The 17,320-nt window shown below is 35.9% G+C and overlaps 1 protein-coding gene across 1 annotated transcript in view; it reads right to left on the bottom strand.

Moving 5' to 3' along the window:
- Positions 1 to 17,320, bottom strand: part of LOC132125157 (NT-3 growth factor receptor-like) — a 239,498-nt gene that overhangs the window by 191,501 nt on the left and 30,677 nt on the right. The window contains exon 2 of the mRNA XM_059536416.1: positions 4,303 to 4,377. Coding sequence (XP_059392399.1) covers positions 4,303 to 4,377 — 75 coding nt within the window. The remainder of the gene's footprint in view (positions 1 to 4,302; positions 4,378 to 17,320) is intronic.

Below are 17,320 nucleotides of genomic sequence, written 5' to 3' on the forward strand. Positions count from 1 at the left end.
TGGAGACTTGAGCCTGAATGAACATGATACTTAACATGGATAATCACCAACTGCCAATTCTGAATAGTGAACTGTGGCCTGAACGGAGGTCTCAGAGCAGGCGGGACTGATTCTGAGGAGGATAATTGAAGACATGAGTTTTCCTAGCAAATTATTTAGAAGATAGGAGTGTTTTATTATGTACACCCAAATCCTGTCGACTGCAACATTCGGCCTGATTAAGCTGCAGCATATGGTTAATTATGGATACCATGATCGCTAAAAAATGTAAACATGTGTCTTAAGGTGTGTTCATAACAAAGATGATAACTATAACGTTAGCTATAAAGTTTCAATAATCTTTCAAATTATTTAACAATTGAGACTATCTCCACTCGAATCCACACTAAATATATTGAAAAACAGAGAATGTTATCGCTGGAATAACTTACTAAATTATTTTTTTTCCCAGATGATGAACAACCAAAAACCTGGAAGCCAATCAGAATCCAACAGACGTTGATGAGATTTAAAACTTAGGTCACACTTTACTTTAAAGACCCAGTTCCCTTTCAGTCGGTCACTCTCGACGTCAGTGACCGACGAATTGGGATATTGCTTCGATAGACCAATCTACTTCGAGTTTAAATTAGCCAATGCACATTGGCATGCAATTATTGCATCATAGCATGAGTATAATAAGGCAGCAGGTGCAATGCATACCACCTTTTGCTTCGGAGCCGAGCGACAAAATCATTCTCCTTCAATACCACGACTTAGGTGCACTTGAGCAAGGCATCGAACCCCCAACTGCTCCCCGGGCGCCGCAGCATAAATGGCTGCCCACTGCTCCGGGTTTGTGCTCACAGTGTGTGTGTGTGTGTGTGTGTTCACCACTCTGTGTGTGTGCACTTCGGATGGGTTAAACGCAGAGCACAAATTCCGAGTATGGGTCACCATACTTGGCTGAATGTCACTTCACTTTTTTCACTTTCTGCTCCATCCAAGAGTCTTCAGTGAGCTATGAAGTCAATACACTCTTGGAAGCTATTGGTGTTGGTGGTATGGCGCTTCAGCGGTGGTCGTTCCTGTGTCGAGTGGGTTGCGCACTTCAGGTTGCACTACCATCTCCTGTGCTGCAAGCAGCCATTCCCCTGTGCGCCTCAGCACATAAGAGCATTCCCCAAAAGAGCAATTTTTCCAAAAGAGCAATAAATGGGTGCATCTTTGTAAAGACGATGGATCTTTACACCCATGCATTTCTGGATGCGGTCGTTACCTGGCACTGGGTGATGGTCATGATCGCTGCCTCATGTGTCTGGGCAAAGACGCTGAGGTGGCGTTGGCGGATGAGTCATGTTTCCATCATGGGAAAATGATGGAATCGGAGCTGCAGGCCAATCTCCGTTTCCTCAAGGGGGGCGGAGCTCCTTTGCAGCAATCTAAGGCTTGTCCTGGCGGCCAACAGGGGAGAACTATTTCCGGCAGTGGCACAGCTGGTTTTGCCATCGCTGTGTTCCTCAAAACCTCAGGGAACCTCAGATCTCTACATGTACACCTAAACGGACACTTTAAGTGTATTTGCTTTCAAAAACTCCTTTGGGAAGAATGGGGCTTCCGTAGCGTCCCTGTTCCAAGTGGAACGGGTACATTTTCCCAGTGTTATCTAATCTCACTCAGTGAAGTTGTGCTTTGACAATGGTAAGTGGAACTACTTGTTCTGAGCCATGGCCTACACTAAATAGGGGTGCAGGCGGCTTGCACAGGGCACTGGAAGAGGCAGCACCCATGGCGCTTTGATAGGGATCCCAATTCATCGGTCACTGACGTGACGTTGAGAGTGACCAACTGAAAGGGTTATTGTATGGTAACCCTTGGAGACGTCACGTAGCGTCGCCACGGGTGCTGTACCACCGCTGAGCAGCAGGGTCACCACTCGGGTCCTTAGCGAAAACCTGGTATGCATTGCACCTGCTGCCTTATACTCATGCTGTGATCAGTGGCAGCTGGATACAATAATTGCATGCCAATGTGCATTGACTCATTTAGTTTAAGTAGATTGGTCTATCGAAGCGACATCCCAATTCGCCGGTCAGCGACGTAACATCTCCGTTCCCTCCTTCAGGGAACGAGGGTTAACATGCGTAACTGAGTCTTTCTCGCTATTATCAAACCATTAACTACAACTTTTACCTCAATAAATTCCCAATTTGCTGCTTATTAGTAGTTAGTAAGGTAGTTGTTAAGTTTAGGTATTGGTCAGGATTAGGGATGTAGAATATGGTCATGCAGAATATGTGCTTTATAAGTACTAATAACAACCAATATGTTAATAATAGGCAAGCCTATAAGCAACTAGTTAATAGTGAGAATTGGCCCCTATACTAAAGTGTTACGGAAGATGACAAAATTGTAGCATGCTTATAATAAACAGAACATTATCGTTTGAGGTATCAGTTCAACCCAAAATTTAATTTCTGTCATCATTTATACCTGATCTCATGACAAAAACGTACCTAACTTTTTTGCAAAATGCAAAATACGTACCAGCAATAATTACATATCACTGCAGTTTCCAACAGAAATGAACACTAAAGGAGGTAAAACAGTGAGCACTTGTTATCGTTTTCATACACAGTTATGATTACAGCTCCATATGTTTTGTTTTCCGGATGTAACAAGCTTGCTCGCTAGCTCAGCCAGCATGGAATTGGATTTAGGATGCGTAATCCTTGAGTATGAATCCAGTGAAAAACATGACTCACGATGAAAGTGTGAGAGATAAAGCTAAAGCTAAAACAGAATTTTGGAATTGCCTTTTTTACGTCACATTCACTTTTGTTCATAATATCGGGTAGATTTAAGTTACATGCAGATGGTATGTTATTTTAAAATATCATGGAGCATTAGAGTTATAGCGCTACTCAATGGACATTTCAATTCAGAACTGCGGTGACGCATACAAAACCAATGTCACATAAAATGTACCATATGTAGTTTTACCTGTTGGGGGGGTGGGGGATGGACGAACACTCTTTTAGCACCACTCTGTGGACATTTCACATCAAATGTGTCACGAAACATACATGGCCGCTACGTATTTTTGCATCTTATCATGAGATCAGGCTTTATTTATTCATCCTTATTTTGTTGACATTTGTTTTTTCTTTCAATTTCAGGTAAACTATGCCTTTAAAAAACATCACAAATATCACTCAATTTAAGAATAAACTAAATTAGCAATAAAATATTAAATGACCATTTTAAAACACCAGCTTGGTAAAACTAAATTGTAGATGTATGGTGAATAATAAAGTTTTTACACTAAAATAGTGTGCTAAGTGTTTAATTAATTCACCTTTGTGTTAAAATGTGGAAAGAGCAGGAACTCAAGTGTATGTACAGATGTTACCAAAAGTTTGGTGAATATAGGGCTGCAAATTTAACCAAAGAAGAAACATTTGAACAATACAGCATCTGAAATGTCTTGTACTGATTCTTGCCTCAATACTCTGAACACAAATGTCAAAGCTACATGATTTGTTGTGTTCTGGGAGCAGTTACTTTTGCATTTTAAAAAATTTAATTATTTGTGACTTCTTAAAAACAGAAGCCCTAGACTGTGGAATCATATCATAATTTCACATGCTAAAAGCTTAGAGTAACCACACATTTACTAAGAAAAAAAAAAAACTGAATCTTCCCAGCTCAGCTTAGAGTAACCACACATTTACTAAGAAAAAAAAAAACAGAATCTTCCCAGCTCAGAAATTCCCTCAAGAGACAGACCGTGACCAAGTTCTGCCACATCACCTTGTGAAAGAAGAGAGTTGACCACTAATGAGAACCTTACTTATCATTGCTTCTGGTCTCCATTAACCAGTAGAGTTGTAATAGGTAGGAAGAGGAGGTCTAAGGGGCTCTTGTGAGGGAGGAAGTCCTACTAATGAAGAGCCAAGTAAAGATACCTGCATGACGGCAGCAGACTGAATGAGGTAAAGCCAGGCTTGACCAGATGGAGGGTGTTGGGGGATATAATTAAATTTTCTGGCTACTTCAGCAGCATTATTTGATCATTTTAAAGCAGACCTTGGGGAGGCACTTTTTATGTGGGTCTGGCTAGAAAAAGTATTTGGATGCCACTGTGAAAGTCGCCCATGCTAGCATGTAGAAATGCTATCTGTAGATATCAGATCAAAAAGCTATCTTTGGCGATTTATGTTTCTTTTTTTAAGTGTGGTGGCACACTGGGATTGGACCTACATTGATTTGCTTGTTATCAGTATTGTCTTAGGCGAGATGTTGTAGTGATGTGGTACTTACAGTCTCTGAAGCCCAGTGTACAACTCCATGTCAACGTCCCTCAAAGTCTGCAAGCCCGACCAGTTCTCAATGTGTCTGTAAAACAAATCCAGAACATAAAATTAGACGATATTCATCTACAAAGTCCCACTTGCCTGTAGAAAAGAGAAAGATGCTGTAATAAATTAAAAACAAGAGCATGATAAAGATTAGAAATGCACCAATATCAAAAATCCTAACCAATAAACCAATAATAATTATGTTACGGCAATAAATGATAAATGGCAGATATTAAAATGATCTACTACTTTGTCTAAAACAAAATAAATAAATAAAATGCATAAAGTCATAAAATCGATCATTTAATCAATTAAATGTACAATATCTACATAAAATAAAATAAAATAAAATAAAATTAAACTCTAATATTGGCTGATATAATACTAAAATACTGTGCATTTTTACTGGACAAACACACAGTAGACAAGTGACTGGATATGTTCAAACCCAAATTTCCCACATAACCCATGAACTAACCACAAGGCCATGGCTCCAACTTAAATAGCACATTTTATAAACTCCCAAAAAAGAAAAAAAAAATTAATAGAGCCCAAAGAACAAAAATAGACAGCATTCATGATTTTTATCCAAGCAGTCCAATACTGAAGCCAATGGTTGACAGAAATAACTAGACCTCTTCAGAGCAGCTGTGACCAGAGCCAGCTGGCATCATCGTTTTGTGAATTAGCACCCATTACAACATAGACTCTGATTAATAAATGTTTTCAGAAGTTTCACCAATGCCATAACTATGTTTCTAGAAGTTTCCCCAGCTCAAACACTTTGGGCACCCGCTCCTAAACACTGATAAACACAGCCGCTCCGAAGACAATAAGGGCTTGCCGACGAGCAGACGAAATTAAAGCTTTGAGCTCTGTGCATCATATTAAAATGTTTATCCTTTCATGTCAATGCAGGTATAAATATTACAGACACACGCTTAAAAAATAAAGACTTCAAAAGGAGGGTTTCATAGCGATGCCATAGAAAAAACATTTTGAGATCCCTAAAGAACCTTTTCATAAAAAGTTCTTAGAAGAACCATTTTTTTCTAAGTGTAAAGAATATTTGAATAATCTGAAGAACCATGTTCCACTATAAAGAAGTTTTGTGCAATGGAAAGGCAGTTAAAGGCTGATCATGGATCCACTAATGCCAATAAAGAACGTTATTCTTAAGAGAGTATATGTTGGTCTTCAAAAAATAAAGACACCATAGCTAAATATATATATATATATATATATATATAAAAGCAAAGCAGCATCTGCGAACAAACCATGCTTTGTTTGAGTAGACAATGGCAAATAGAGATGGTCATTTCCCATTCAAAGCCACTTATCAGAAGCATAACACCATCATCTCGCCTCTCTGCATTTTCATAAGCTACCCATATCAAATACTGGCAATTTGCATTCTGAGAACATCAGGATCCAGCCGAGTAATTAAGCCCACATTGGCAGACAGAATCTGTCATACACCAAACAAAACCAAAACTTAGCCCGGACAGAACCATAATAGAGATTTTCAGACCTTTCAAAAAAAAAAAAAAAATACACACAAAAAAAGACAATTTCTTATTTCATTCAGTGATAATTGTATATGCTGAAAGTCTTGTAATGGTGATGTTCAAAGCATGCACATATTTACAAATAGCTAATCAACTTTTGTACTTGGGGGAGAGACCGGTTTGCCAGGAAAATGATTTTTTTCTAATCAGTGCTGTACTGTGAAATACCATCTGTCTTCAGCTGGCTCATGTGGCCTTGAGACATATGTGGATATACTGTACCAGGTCCTCATTCACAGTAAACGGTATCATAAACAGTAAACAATCATCAACAAGAAACGATACAAAAAAAGAGAAGAAGTAGTGCACTAATGGACAAAAAAGAAAGAAGAAGAACAGTATATATACTGTAGGAATATATAAAAGTAATACATAAAAGAATAAAGAAAACTTTTTTTGTTTGTTTTATTTTATTTATTTATTTATTATAATTTTCTTTTTTTACTGTGTTTTAGCGTGTGGCAAATGTTGAAAACTGTAACTTTATGAAAAAATGTAAAACAAAACTTTTTTTTATATACTATTTATAATATAAGTAGGTCTGATCTGATTTTGTATTTATATGTATGTTTCTTTGTGGATGAGTATATATATATTATAAATACAACCCGAATTCCGGAAAAGTTGGGACGTTTTTTAAATTTTAATAAAATGAAAACTAAAAGACTTTAAAATCACATGAGCCAATATTTTATTCACAATAGAACATAGATAACATAGCAAATGTTTAAACTGAGAAAGTTTACAATTTTATGCACAAAATGAGCTCATTTCAATTTTGATTTCTGCTACAGGTCTCAAAATAGTTGGGACGGGGCATGTTTACCATGGTGTAGCATCTCCTTTTCTTTTCAAAACAGTTTGAAGACGTCTGGGCATTGAGGCTATGAGTTGCTGGAGTTTTGCTGTTGGAATTTGGTCCCATTCTTGCCTTATATAGATTTCCAGCTGCTGAAGAGTTCGTGGTCGTCTTTGACGTATTTTTCGTTTAATGATGCGCCAAATGTTCTCTATAGGTGAAAGATCTGGACTGCAGGCAGGCCAGGTTAGCACCCGGACTCTTCTACGACGAAGCCATGCTGTTGTTATAGCTGCAGTATGTGGTTTTGCATTGTCCTGCTGAAATAAACAAGGCCTTCCCTGAAATAGACGTTGTTTGGAGGGAAGCATATGTTGCTCTAAAACCTTTATATACCTTTCAGCATTCACAGAGCCTTCCAAAACATGCAAGCTGCCCATACCGTATGCACTTATGCACCCCCATACCATCAGAGATGCTGGCTTTTGAACTGAACGCTGATAACATGCTGGAAGGTCTCCCTCCTCTTTAGCCCGGAGGACACGGCGTCCGTGATTTCCAACAAGAATGTCAAATTTGGACTCGTCTGACCATAAAACACTATTCCACTTTGAAATAGTCCATTTTAAATGAGCCTTGGCCCACAGGACACGACGGCGCTTCTGGACCATGTTCACATATGGCTTCCTTTTTGCATGATAGAGCTTTAGTTGGCATCTGCTGATGGCACAGCGGATTGTGTTTACCGACAGTGGTTTCTGAAAGTATTCCTGGGCCCATTTAGTAATGTCATTGACACAATCATGCCGATGAGTGATGCAGTGTCGTCTGAGAGCCCGAAGACCACGGGCATCCAATAAAGGTCTCCGGCCTTGTCCCTTACGCACAGAGATTTCTCCAGTTTCTCTGAATCTTTTGATGATGTAATGCACTGTAGATGATGAGATTTGCAAAGCCTTTGCAATTTGACTTTGAGGAACATTGTTTTTAAAGTTTTCCACAATTTTTTTACGCAGTCTTTCACAGATTGGAGAGCCTCTGCCCATCTTTACTTCTGAGAGACTCTGCTTCTCTAAGACAAAGCTTTTATAGCTAATCATGTTACAGACCTGATATCAATTAACTTAATTAATCACTAGATGTTCTCCCAGCTGAATCTTTTCAAAACTGCTTGCTTTTTTAGCCATTTGTTGCCCCCGTGCCAACTTTTTTGAGACCTGTAGCAGGCATTAAATTTTAAATTAAGCTAATTAAGTGGATAAAAGTGTAAAATTTCTCAGTTTAAACATTTGCTCCGTTATCTATGTTCTATTGTGAATAAAATATTGGCTCATGTGATTTGAAATTCCTTTAGTTTTCATTTTATTAAAATTTAAAAAACGTCCCAACTTTTCCGGAATTCGGGTTGTAGTTGTATATTTATTATAAAATATTTAATTTACATGTTTATTTATATTACGCAACACAATCTAAAAATATAAAAGTACTTCTTTTTTTTATGCATTTTTAAGCAAACGCTTTTATCCAAAGCGACTTTCAGTGCATTCAGGCTATAATTTTCATTTTATTTTATTTTATTTATTTATTTTACGAGTATGTTCCGTATGAGTAAAAAATATTCTCTATGTTTAAAAAAAAAAAAAGAATTCACCATCATTACCATTGACAAAACCAAAAGAACCTTTTGTCAACAAATTTGTCAGTAACTTCTTTGATGAGGTGTAGTGACACTGACAGGAGCTCACTATTACTCATTGTCTGGTGCTCCCAAATCATGTTCCGTCTCACGATTTATGACTAGTTTAAATTACCCACAATGCAATTACACCTTCAGAGAATTGAGCTGGGTAGGCCATTTCATGACACACCTAAAGAAGTCTTAATCTCTTATTTATCTCTGGCACTTAACTGCAAATGATTTAAAACTTCTGGGATTTGCCACTTTGTCATGCTCTGGATACTGTCAGTTCTCTCTCGATCACTCATTTGCTCCCACATACACACATCCAGATGCTGTTTTTCTGGACATCGCAGTAAGCAGCTGCACGACGCACATCTCCGATAGCTGTGCCTGGGAAATTACGAGCCGTCCTCCATCTGTTGCTAGCATTAGGTTTTCTGAGCTCGGCTTGCACAGATTTACATCAGCCATAGAAATTTAACAATGTGCATATCTGGTTTGAACATGTCGACCGTCTACACTTGAACAGTGTATGTCTGAGTGGGCATATGTGGGTGCATTTATGTGAAAAACAGACCGCATCCTGCACTGAGATACTTCATTGCACATCTCGATTGGTTACCATGATTGAGTTTAATAAATTATATTTATATGTAGTTGAACCAGGGCTCTTTGAGCTGTGTAAGATTGAGAGGGTGGGTCTTATGATATGACAATCACACTAAACCGGTTCCACAAATACTGATCTTCAACAATTTTTAAATGATCACATGATTAGGCAAATCACACATCCAAAATGTAAGTTAACATAATTTTTTACACAAACATAAAATTCTGTCATCATTTACTCAAACTCATGTTGTTTTAAATCTTACTTTCTTTTGTGGAGCAAAATAGGACATACATTTTAAAGAATGTTATAGTTACTATATAGTATAACGTGACTGTCAAGCAGTGCTGTTATTGTTAATTTAAAACTAAAAATATTACAAATTATTTTTCTTAATTAAAATAATCAAGTTAATAAAAATAAAAAGAATAAAAATAAATGTTATATGTAAAACTTAAACTAAAAGGAAAACAAAAAATAAAATGAAGTGCTAAAATGACAAAAAAAAAAAACATAGCTAAATAAATAAAGACATAATAAAAATTACCAAAACTTAAAATTAAAACTGGCTATATAAAAAAAACTCTATACTGTATATACTGTATATAAATGAAATATTATAATACATTTCCAATATGATTTGTATTTATTCCGAAAACAATATATATATATATATATGAAGAGTTCAGATGCAAAAACCTCTAAAGGCCATCTGACATTTTCATCTAAAATTAGGATTTTTATCAAGCTCCTATGCTTAGGTTGGGTCATTTTACTTTAATGGCAATGTGCAGGTCCTTTTCCAGGCTATTAAAGTGAAATAACTGAACATAAATTTAGGAGCCTGAAAAAATTCTTAATTTTAGATGAAAATTTCAGATGGCATTTAGAGGTTTTTGCATCTTAACTCTTCATATATACACACACACACACACACAGCCTACTATTATTATACGTAGATATACTATTATTTTACTACATTTTCACTAGTATTAATAGTGAATAATTAATTATTAATGCCTATTTATGAATCCTTATTTTTGCTTAATTATTAAATAATAATAGGTTTTTTTGATCTTTGACTTCCACTGGATGGACAATAAATAAATCCACAGAAGACATAAGGGTAAGTAAATCATGACAATCAATTAAAATTTTTGGGGTGAACTATCCCATTGAAACACTGTGCAAAAATCATACAGACTTAGCTATATTTTGGTCATTTTTGGAGCTTGACAGCCTCGGTACCCATGTTCAGTATATACACAAGAGCAGCATGAACAGTCTTCAGAACATTTTTTGTGTTGCATATGAGAAAATCAAACAGGTTTGAGACAACATGAGGGCAAGTCACATCCAATTATCAGCCGACGGGATGTTTTTTTTCACAGTTCTATTACCACATATCAGCGTTTCTTTAAATGCTGAATAGATTCTGCAGCTTAAACTGTGCTTAAATCGAAAATGTTAAAGACATGGAGGAATCGAAATTTGTAGGGGGAGTTGGAGGACGGTGATAGACTAGACAGATCTGAAAGTGTGCTCTGGGTTTACCCCTGTGATTAATTGACACATTGATTAATTGATGGGTCAACTGATTGTGCACTTTCTAAATGACCAGTAATGAGTCAAAGAGCAGAATGTCTAAAGAACAAGTACCAAATGTAGACATCTTCCTGTGGCTCCTGCACACTTCTACACTATTTTGGCCCTCTTTAGTCATCATATCATAACAGATTCATAAAGCTTTCTGGAAAGCACACATAAAACAATCTTGTAAACAAGCATTCCTTGAGGATTCATTAAATATGCGTGACGGTTTTCTATAATAAACATTTGCGAGAGCCACTGCAGACGACCACAGAATGACTTGGATTAAGCACAATTTGGTTTACTGCAGAGATTTAAGTGTTACTTTTATGATCAAACTGTCTCTTTGACACTTCAAGCCTGCCTTCAAAACAACATCCTGCCATAAAACATCTCAAATTTAAACACTTTATATCGCTCTCATATAAGGAAATGGTTATTGTAAAAGAAGCATCACAGTTTCCGACCATAAAATGAAGGCTGTTGTCCAAATTCTGAGAAAAAGCTGTACATATTGATATCCCTGCCACCTCAGCACTCTTCAGTAGAACACAAAAGGAGATATTTTACAAAGTGTCCAAGCTGCTCTTTTCCTTTAAACAAAATTGAAGCCTTTTGGTTTTGGAAAACACGAGAACGAGTATATTACGACCGAATAAATACATATCCATTCTATGTACAACAACAAAAGCTGTTATCTAAGACGGGTCCCTGCAGAAAAGCGAAGCCCTACCTTTTGTAGTTTTTCCACCAAAAGCTAATATAAGATTCTTGCTTTTTGGGAATAACAACACCGAGCTGCAGCTTACAAGATAAGCATGGCTTGTTTCAAGTCCCAGGTTAACATAAAAAGCTTGCAGCAACATGACGCCTAGGTCAGACACAAAGACAGACACTAAATTAAAAACAATGTAATGTAATGGAAAGTAATATTACAGTAAAACTTAAAGGATTAAACTATTCATTTATATGATAGATATCATATTATAGGTAGGTAGGTAGGTAGGTAGGTAGGTAGGTAGGTAGGTAGGTAGGTAGGTAGATAGATAGATAGATAGATAGATAGATAGATAGATAGATAGATAGATAGATAGATAGATAGATAGATAGAGTAATTCAAAAATGACACCTTCATTCTATAATGCATACTGTATATTTTAGAGAGGGTGGAAATGTGCACAAGTTTGCATGTATATGACCTCTGGTCCGGTTCATAATGAAATGCTGATGCTCATGAGAAAGATTTTCATCAGGCAAGGCTTTTCTGTTGCACACAGGAGGATTTCTTATGACATTATATTTCACAGTAACAAATTTACCTCTGACCACTGCCTAAAAAGCGAGCTAGAGCATTTTCTGCCACGAGTACAGATTGCTCTATGAATAGCTAGGGAAGTACTAAGCCATGTCCCAATCCTCCAAAAACATCTAGTTCCACCTCCGAAATGGCGTTCGCAACAGGAGGGATTAGTCTGAGTTTCATAAATATTCCAGTATTGGAGATCTGCATGTGCTCTTCGTTTGATGTAGGGAACCTGAGAGATGGAGAATAACACTGGAAGACTGCCAGCTCTAAATCTTCCCTTCACTTCAGCTTTAGGTGAGGAATGAATACAAAGTTATGGTGATTTACTAAACCATTCCAATAATTAAGTTCATGTAGCAACACGCTGGTGTAGCAAGTTCTGACAAACCCACAAAACTCATTTCTCTTTCTATTGTTGTTCCTTCCCTTCTTTCCTTTCGCAGTCAATGTGACAGATGCACAGCCAAAGCTATAGGAGTCCAGATCATTTATTTCACACATCAATGACCCAAGTTCTTCACACACAAGTGTGTAAACAAGAAGCTAGACATCAAACTCCATGCAACCATATTCCAGCAAAAGGACGCATCTCTATCGATGCGTCTGGGACCATCCTTTGATGAAATATAGGAATATGATACACTTACATAAGCAAAGAGTCATTTTTTATGAGGCAAGCCTCAAAAACATCCACTAACACTGAGTGTTCACAGCGTGTTTATATTTATTTAGATTTAGAAATGAGTGGTGCTGGAATAAATAGCTGTGCCAAAGATTGCGTGGTTCATGGCTTCACACCTCACTAAAAGAGTTTCGCAACAACCTCAAATGGCCAGACTCATGTCTTGCCAACAAACACAACTGCAATGTTCAGTATTTTGACATCTAGACGGAAGAAACTCCTATATAGTGCCAGATTCTTCGCCCACAACATTTGAAGCATAAGCAGAATTGTGTTTACATTTATGCAGTCCAAAGACACTGAAAGTTACTTTCAGTGCATTTCAAGTATAACTTTCAGTAAGCGCACCCTCTGGGAATCACTTTAGCGAAAATTAAAATCAACTAAAACAAGATTTTCATTAAATGAAATAAACTTAATAAAATTAAAGCTTAAAAAAATCTGTAACTAAACTAAAATACATTTTCATGACTCCAAAACTAAGTAAGTTAAATTAAATAACCCAAAATAATTTTTTGATCCATGGTTCATTATAAAACCTTTAATAGTATTTTTCTATATAATTACTTATATAATATTTTTAATAACATTCAGTATTGAATTACGTCAAGTTTTTGTGAAACTTTGTAGGGGTGTAATGGTACACATATTCTTACGAAAAATTTTCGGTATGTTACCGAACAAATCAAATTTTGAATTTAAGTTTGGGCTCTGTTGTTATTTGTAATGTAATGTTATAGTAATGTAAAAGGGCTAAAGCAGAAGCTGAGGTAGATTTTTTTCCAGAAGAAATACAGATGCAAATAACAAATAAAAGCACCTGTTTGGGAACTGAACCCATGACTTATTTTCTTACAGAGAAATGGTAAGTAGCAATAATATTTATTAATAATATATATATATATATATATATATATATATATATATATATATATATATATATATAAATATACACACACACACAGTACACTACACTACAGGAACCATAACTAGGAACTCAGTCTTTCTTTCTTTCCAAAGACACCAAAACTGTGTGTAGTACACTGAAGTCAGTAACTACTACAATTTGCAAAGAGCGTGGGCTCATGGGAGTTGTTGTCATTAGAACACGCGCTCTGTCGCTCCCCACATTCTGCACTCATTCTAACTTAGTATTTTGACAGTCACGTCTTTTCGAACGGAGAGATATATGAATTATCAGACCCCTATCAAATCAATATTCCATCTAGCTAGTAGTAATATATGTTAAAAAACACGGTCGCCTTTCGTTAATAATTATAATTACGTTTATACTATAATATCGAACAAGATAGTGAACTGCATTTGAAGCTACTTTATCCAGCTAGATATAGAACAAATGTGGATTTACATTATACTATACATGAGAGCTAGTCCGTCTGCGTTTTACACAAGACATCATCGTTTCACAAAATATACGGATAGATACAGTTAGCTGAATGGATGCATACCTGTTTATTAGAATGCAAGCGAGTTCGGCATCTCTCTGTAGTTTCAGCTTGTCACGAAGCTCTCTCCATCTTGGAAATGCAGCTCCAATATTTACCCGTGTCTTGTTTCTTCTCTTGTCCCAAAACCTTCTCAGGTCATTTATTTCACCCGTATGTTTGCGCTTCACAGAACGTGCAGGCAAAGCATAATCATGATCCATAACTAAGTTATTGATTGAGGTATAAATACTAATATAAACAATATAAATATAAAATATAATAGTCTCGATCAAGGCTAGCTACTACTTTTTCTTTTTCGTCTCTTCTTTGCTTCTGTGCACCTTTGTATTTGGCGTTCTGCCGGGTTCCGCAGGAAGTTAGATAAACTAGAGGGGTCAAAGGTTATATGACGCCATAGACGGGCGACAAAACTGAAATAAAGAAACGTGCCGTGTCTTCTAATTAAACTATAATTTTCTCAGAATTTGAAAGTTTCTGGAAACTGTTGGGATAATGTAAGTACACAACTAAAAAAAATATATAACATAGATATAGTGATTTCTGCTATTTTTAAAGCAGAAAAATTACATATTGTGCCTTTAACAAAAATGAACACATATGGAAACATATTGGTAAAAAAGGTGCTTAAAAAACCATCAGGGTTTGAATTCCATAAGCACTGCACACCTGGTGAAGACCTGCGCCAGTGCAAAGACCTCAACCCAGTGGGGCGCAGAAATGACAGAGGTGACACTGAAGATCTGAAAGCCATCAGACAAAACTTGCACTGCTTCTCAAATCTCGAAAGTAACACAGAGTGCTTTTTTTTTTTTTTTTTGCAGTCGGACCCCTGCGGCAATCCGTGAGGCTAAGCCGATGACTGCGCTTCAGCCAGAGATGGAAGAGAAGCCACAGAAAGGTGCAGAAGAGCCGAGGGAGGTCGTTTGGCCTTTTCTTTTTTCTCCCTCTGTCTCTGTGGTGAAGTCGCCCACTCGCTCGGCTGTGCTCTGGAACCCGAGGCTTTCAAGACCACCTACAGAACCAGCAGCCTACATCCCCCAACGCTACATCTATTGCCCTAAAAAAGCGCTTTAATCATAGTAGTTCTATCCTATAGTCCAGACACACCTAATGATTGAAAGTAAACGGTGGCGTGTGCAGAAAACATCACAGGAAACGGTTCATAAGAACATGCACGCTGCGTATATTAGCATATTGCTTTTATCCCAGCGCCTCTGTTCGGGATCAACAAGCCCTCAGCAGCATTGTGCTGACTGTGCAATTCATTCTAATCCGACCCGGGTTGTAAAAACAAGCACATCTCCGAAAGCAATGATGCAATTCCATCTCGTGCTTTATTCAGTGAGCTGCGCCAAACATATTCATGCTTTAAGAAAAAAAAGAGAGACAAAATAAAAAGACACATGTTAACCAGATGCACACGACTGCTACATGATTTTTAAATGTGAGACAATTTAAAAACTTAAACTGACTAGCAAATGTGTTTTCTAGTGATGCACTGAACCATAAATCACTGAAAATAAACATTAATTTTAGTTATATTGGTAACGTTTTACACTAAGGTTCATCTTTTTTTAAAATATACAAGTTATAATAATTGTATATTATAATGAATAATTATTAATTTATATATTTTCAACATATTTAAAATTATCCTAAACTACCATTTAAAAGATTATTTGTTTGTTTGTTTGTTTATTCATTAATTCAATAAATTAATCTCTTTACTCAACAAGGCTGCTTTAAATTGATCAAATGTGACAGTAAATTACAGTTTAAATGTTACAATAGATTTATTGTAAATAAATGCTATTCTTTTGACTTTATCAAAAAGTTTAATAAAAAATAAGCTGAAAAAATGTATCATGCACAAAAATATAAAGCAGCACAAGTATATTCATCATTAATAACAGAAATTTTTCTTGAGCATTAAATCAGCATATTCGAAACATTTCTGAATAGTTAGCTTTGCTACAACAGAAATAAATTACATACAATTTAATAAATAATAAATATGTAAAAAAAATAGTTGTTTAAAATTGTCATAATATTTCACAATATTACTGTTTTTACTGTATTTTGTATCACATAAATAAATAATTTTAACATCACCAATTCTTTGGAAGATAGTGTAGATTAATAATTAGGTCTTTATAGATTAATATAGATTATAGATAAATATCTGAATAACAAACAAATAAAATAAAATAAATATTTTAAATGTAAAAAAATATATAAAAAAATATAAACAAAATAAAATGAATGACTAAACTAAAATAAATAATTGCTTATGCATTAACAAATAATAACAAGTAAAACATTATTGTAATATTTTTCCATTTTCGATTGTTCAAAATGAGTTGAAATAGTGAAAAAGTGCTACATGTGGGGTTGAAACTTGCTTCTGATTTACACTGGATATCAGTGGATCAGAAGGATACACCCTAAATTTGATAGATTAAACCAGTCTATGGACCCCAGTCACACATTATGTCCTTTAACAGATTTAAAGCACAGCTCTGCTTGAAGTAATCACTAAAAGCCACTTGTGTGAAGAACTTAGAAGCACGGTGGCTTGCCGTGTGATGTCATGATAATTTGCGGCAGTGTTTTGTACTCGTGAGAAAAATGGTTCCATCAAAACACGCTGAGAAAATAGGCTTCACCTGTGAATACAGCTGCATCCTCAAAGCCATAAATGGAAAACTTTATCTCATTCAAAGAGTTCCATTAAATGTTCGGGGTCACCATGGACAGAGAATACTAAAGATGGTTGCCATGGAAACTCTGCTTTTGTTTGAATATTAGTTGAACACTAGATATACAAACTTCAGCTCACTCTCATAAAAGAAAACTACATTAAAAACATGACTTAGTTTGGGCAGTTAACTGATTAAAAACATATATTAAAATGAATTGCCATGACATCTTGACTAATTATTCAATGGATATTTTAGTATTTGTGTAAAAAATATTATCTTAAGTCTGTTTTAGCTGTATGATTTCATCTTAATCATCTATTTCTTGTTTAATTCTTATAAACCACGTTTTATTAATATAGTTTCAACCAGAGGTTGTTTCCTCATTTTTCATGCAATGCTTTATGAAACACTGATGATGAAATGGAAAAGCCTCATAATAAAATGAATCTCTTTGCACTCAAGTCTGCAGCAGAACAACAGAACAAATAATTCCATGGTTTATAGATGCTCATATTACACAAATAATTCACACGCACAAAAAAAATTGTGTTATCATTTACTCTCACCCTCATG

This window comes from Carassius carassius, chromosome 43 (assembly GCF_963082965.1).
Source record: "Carassius carassius chromosome 43, fCarCar2.1, whole genome shotgun sequence".
Taxonomy (NCBI): Eukaryota; Metazoa; Chordata; class Actinopteri; order Cypriniformes; family Cyprinidae; genus Carassius; species Carassius carassius.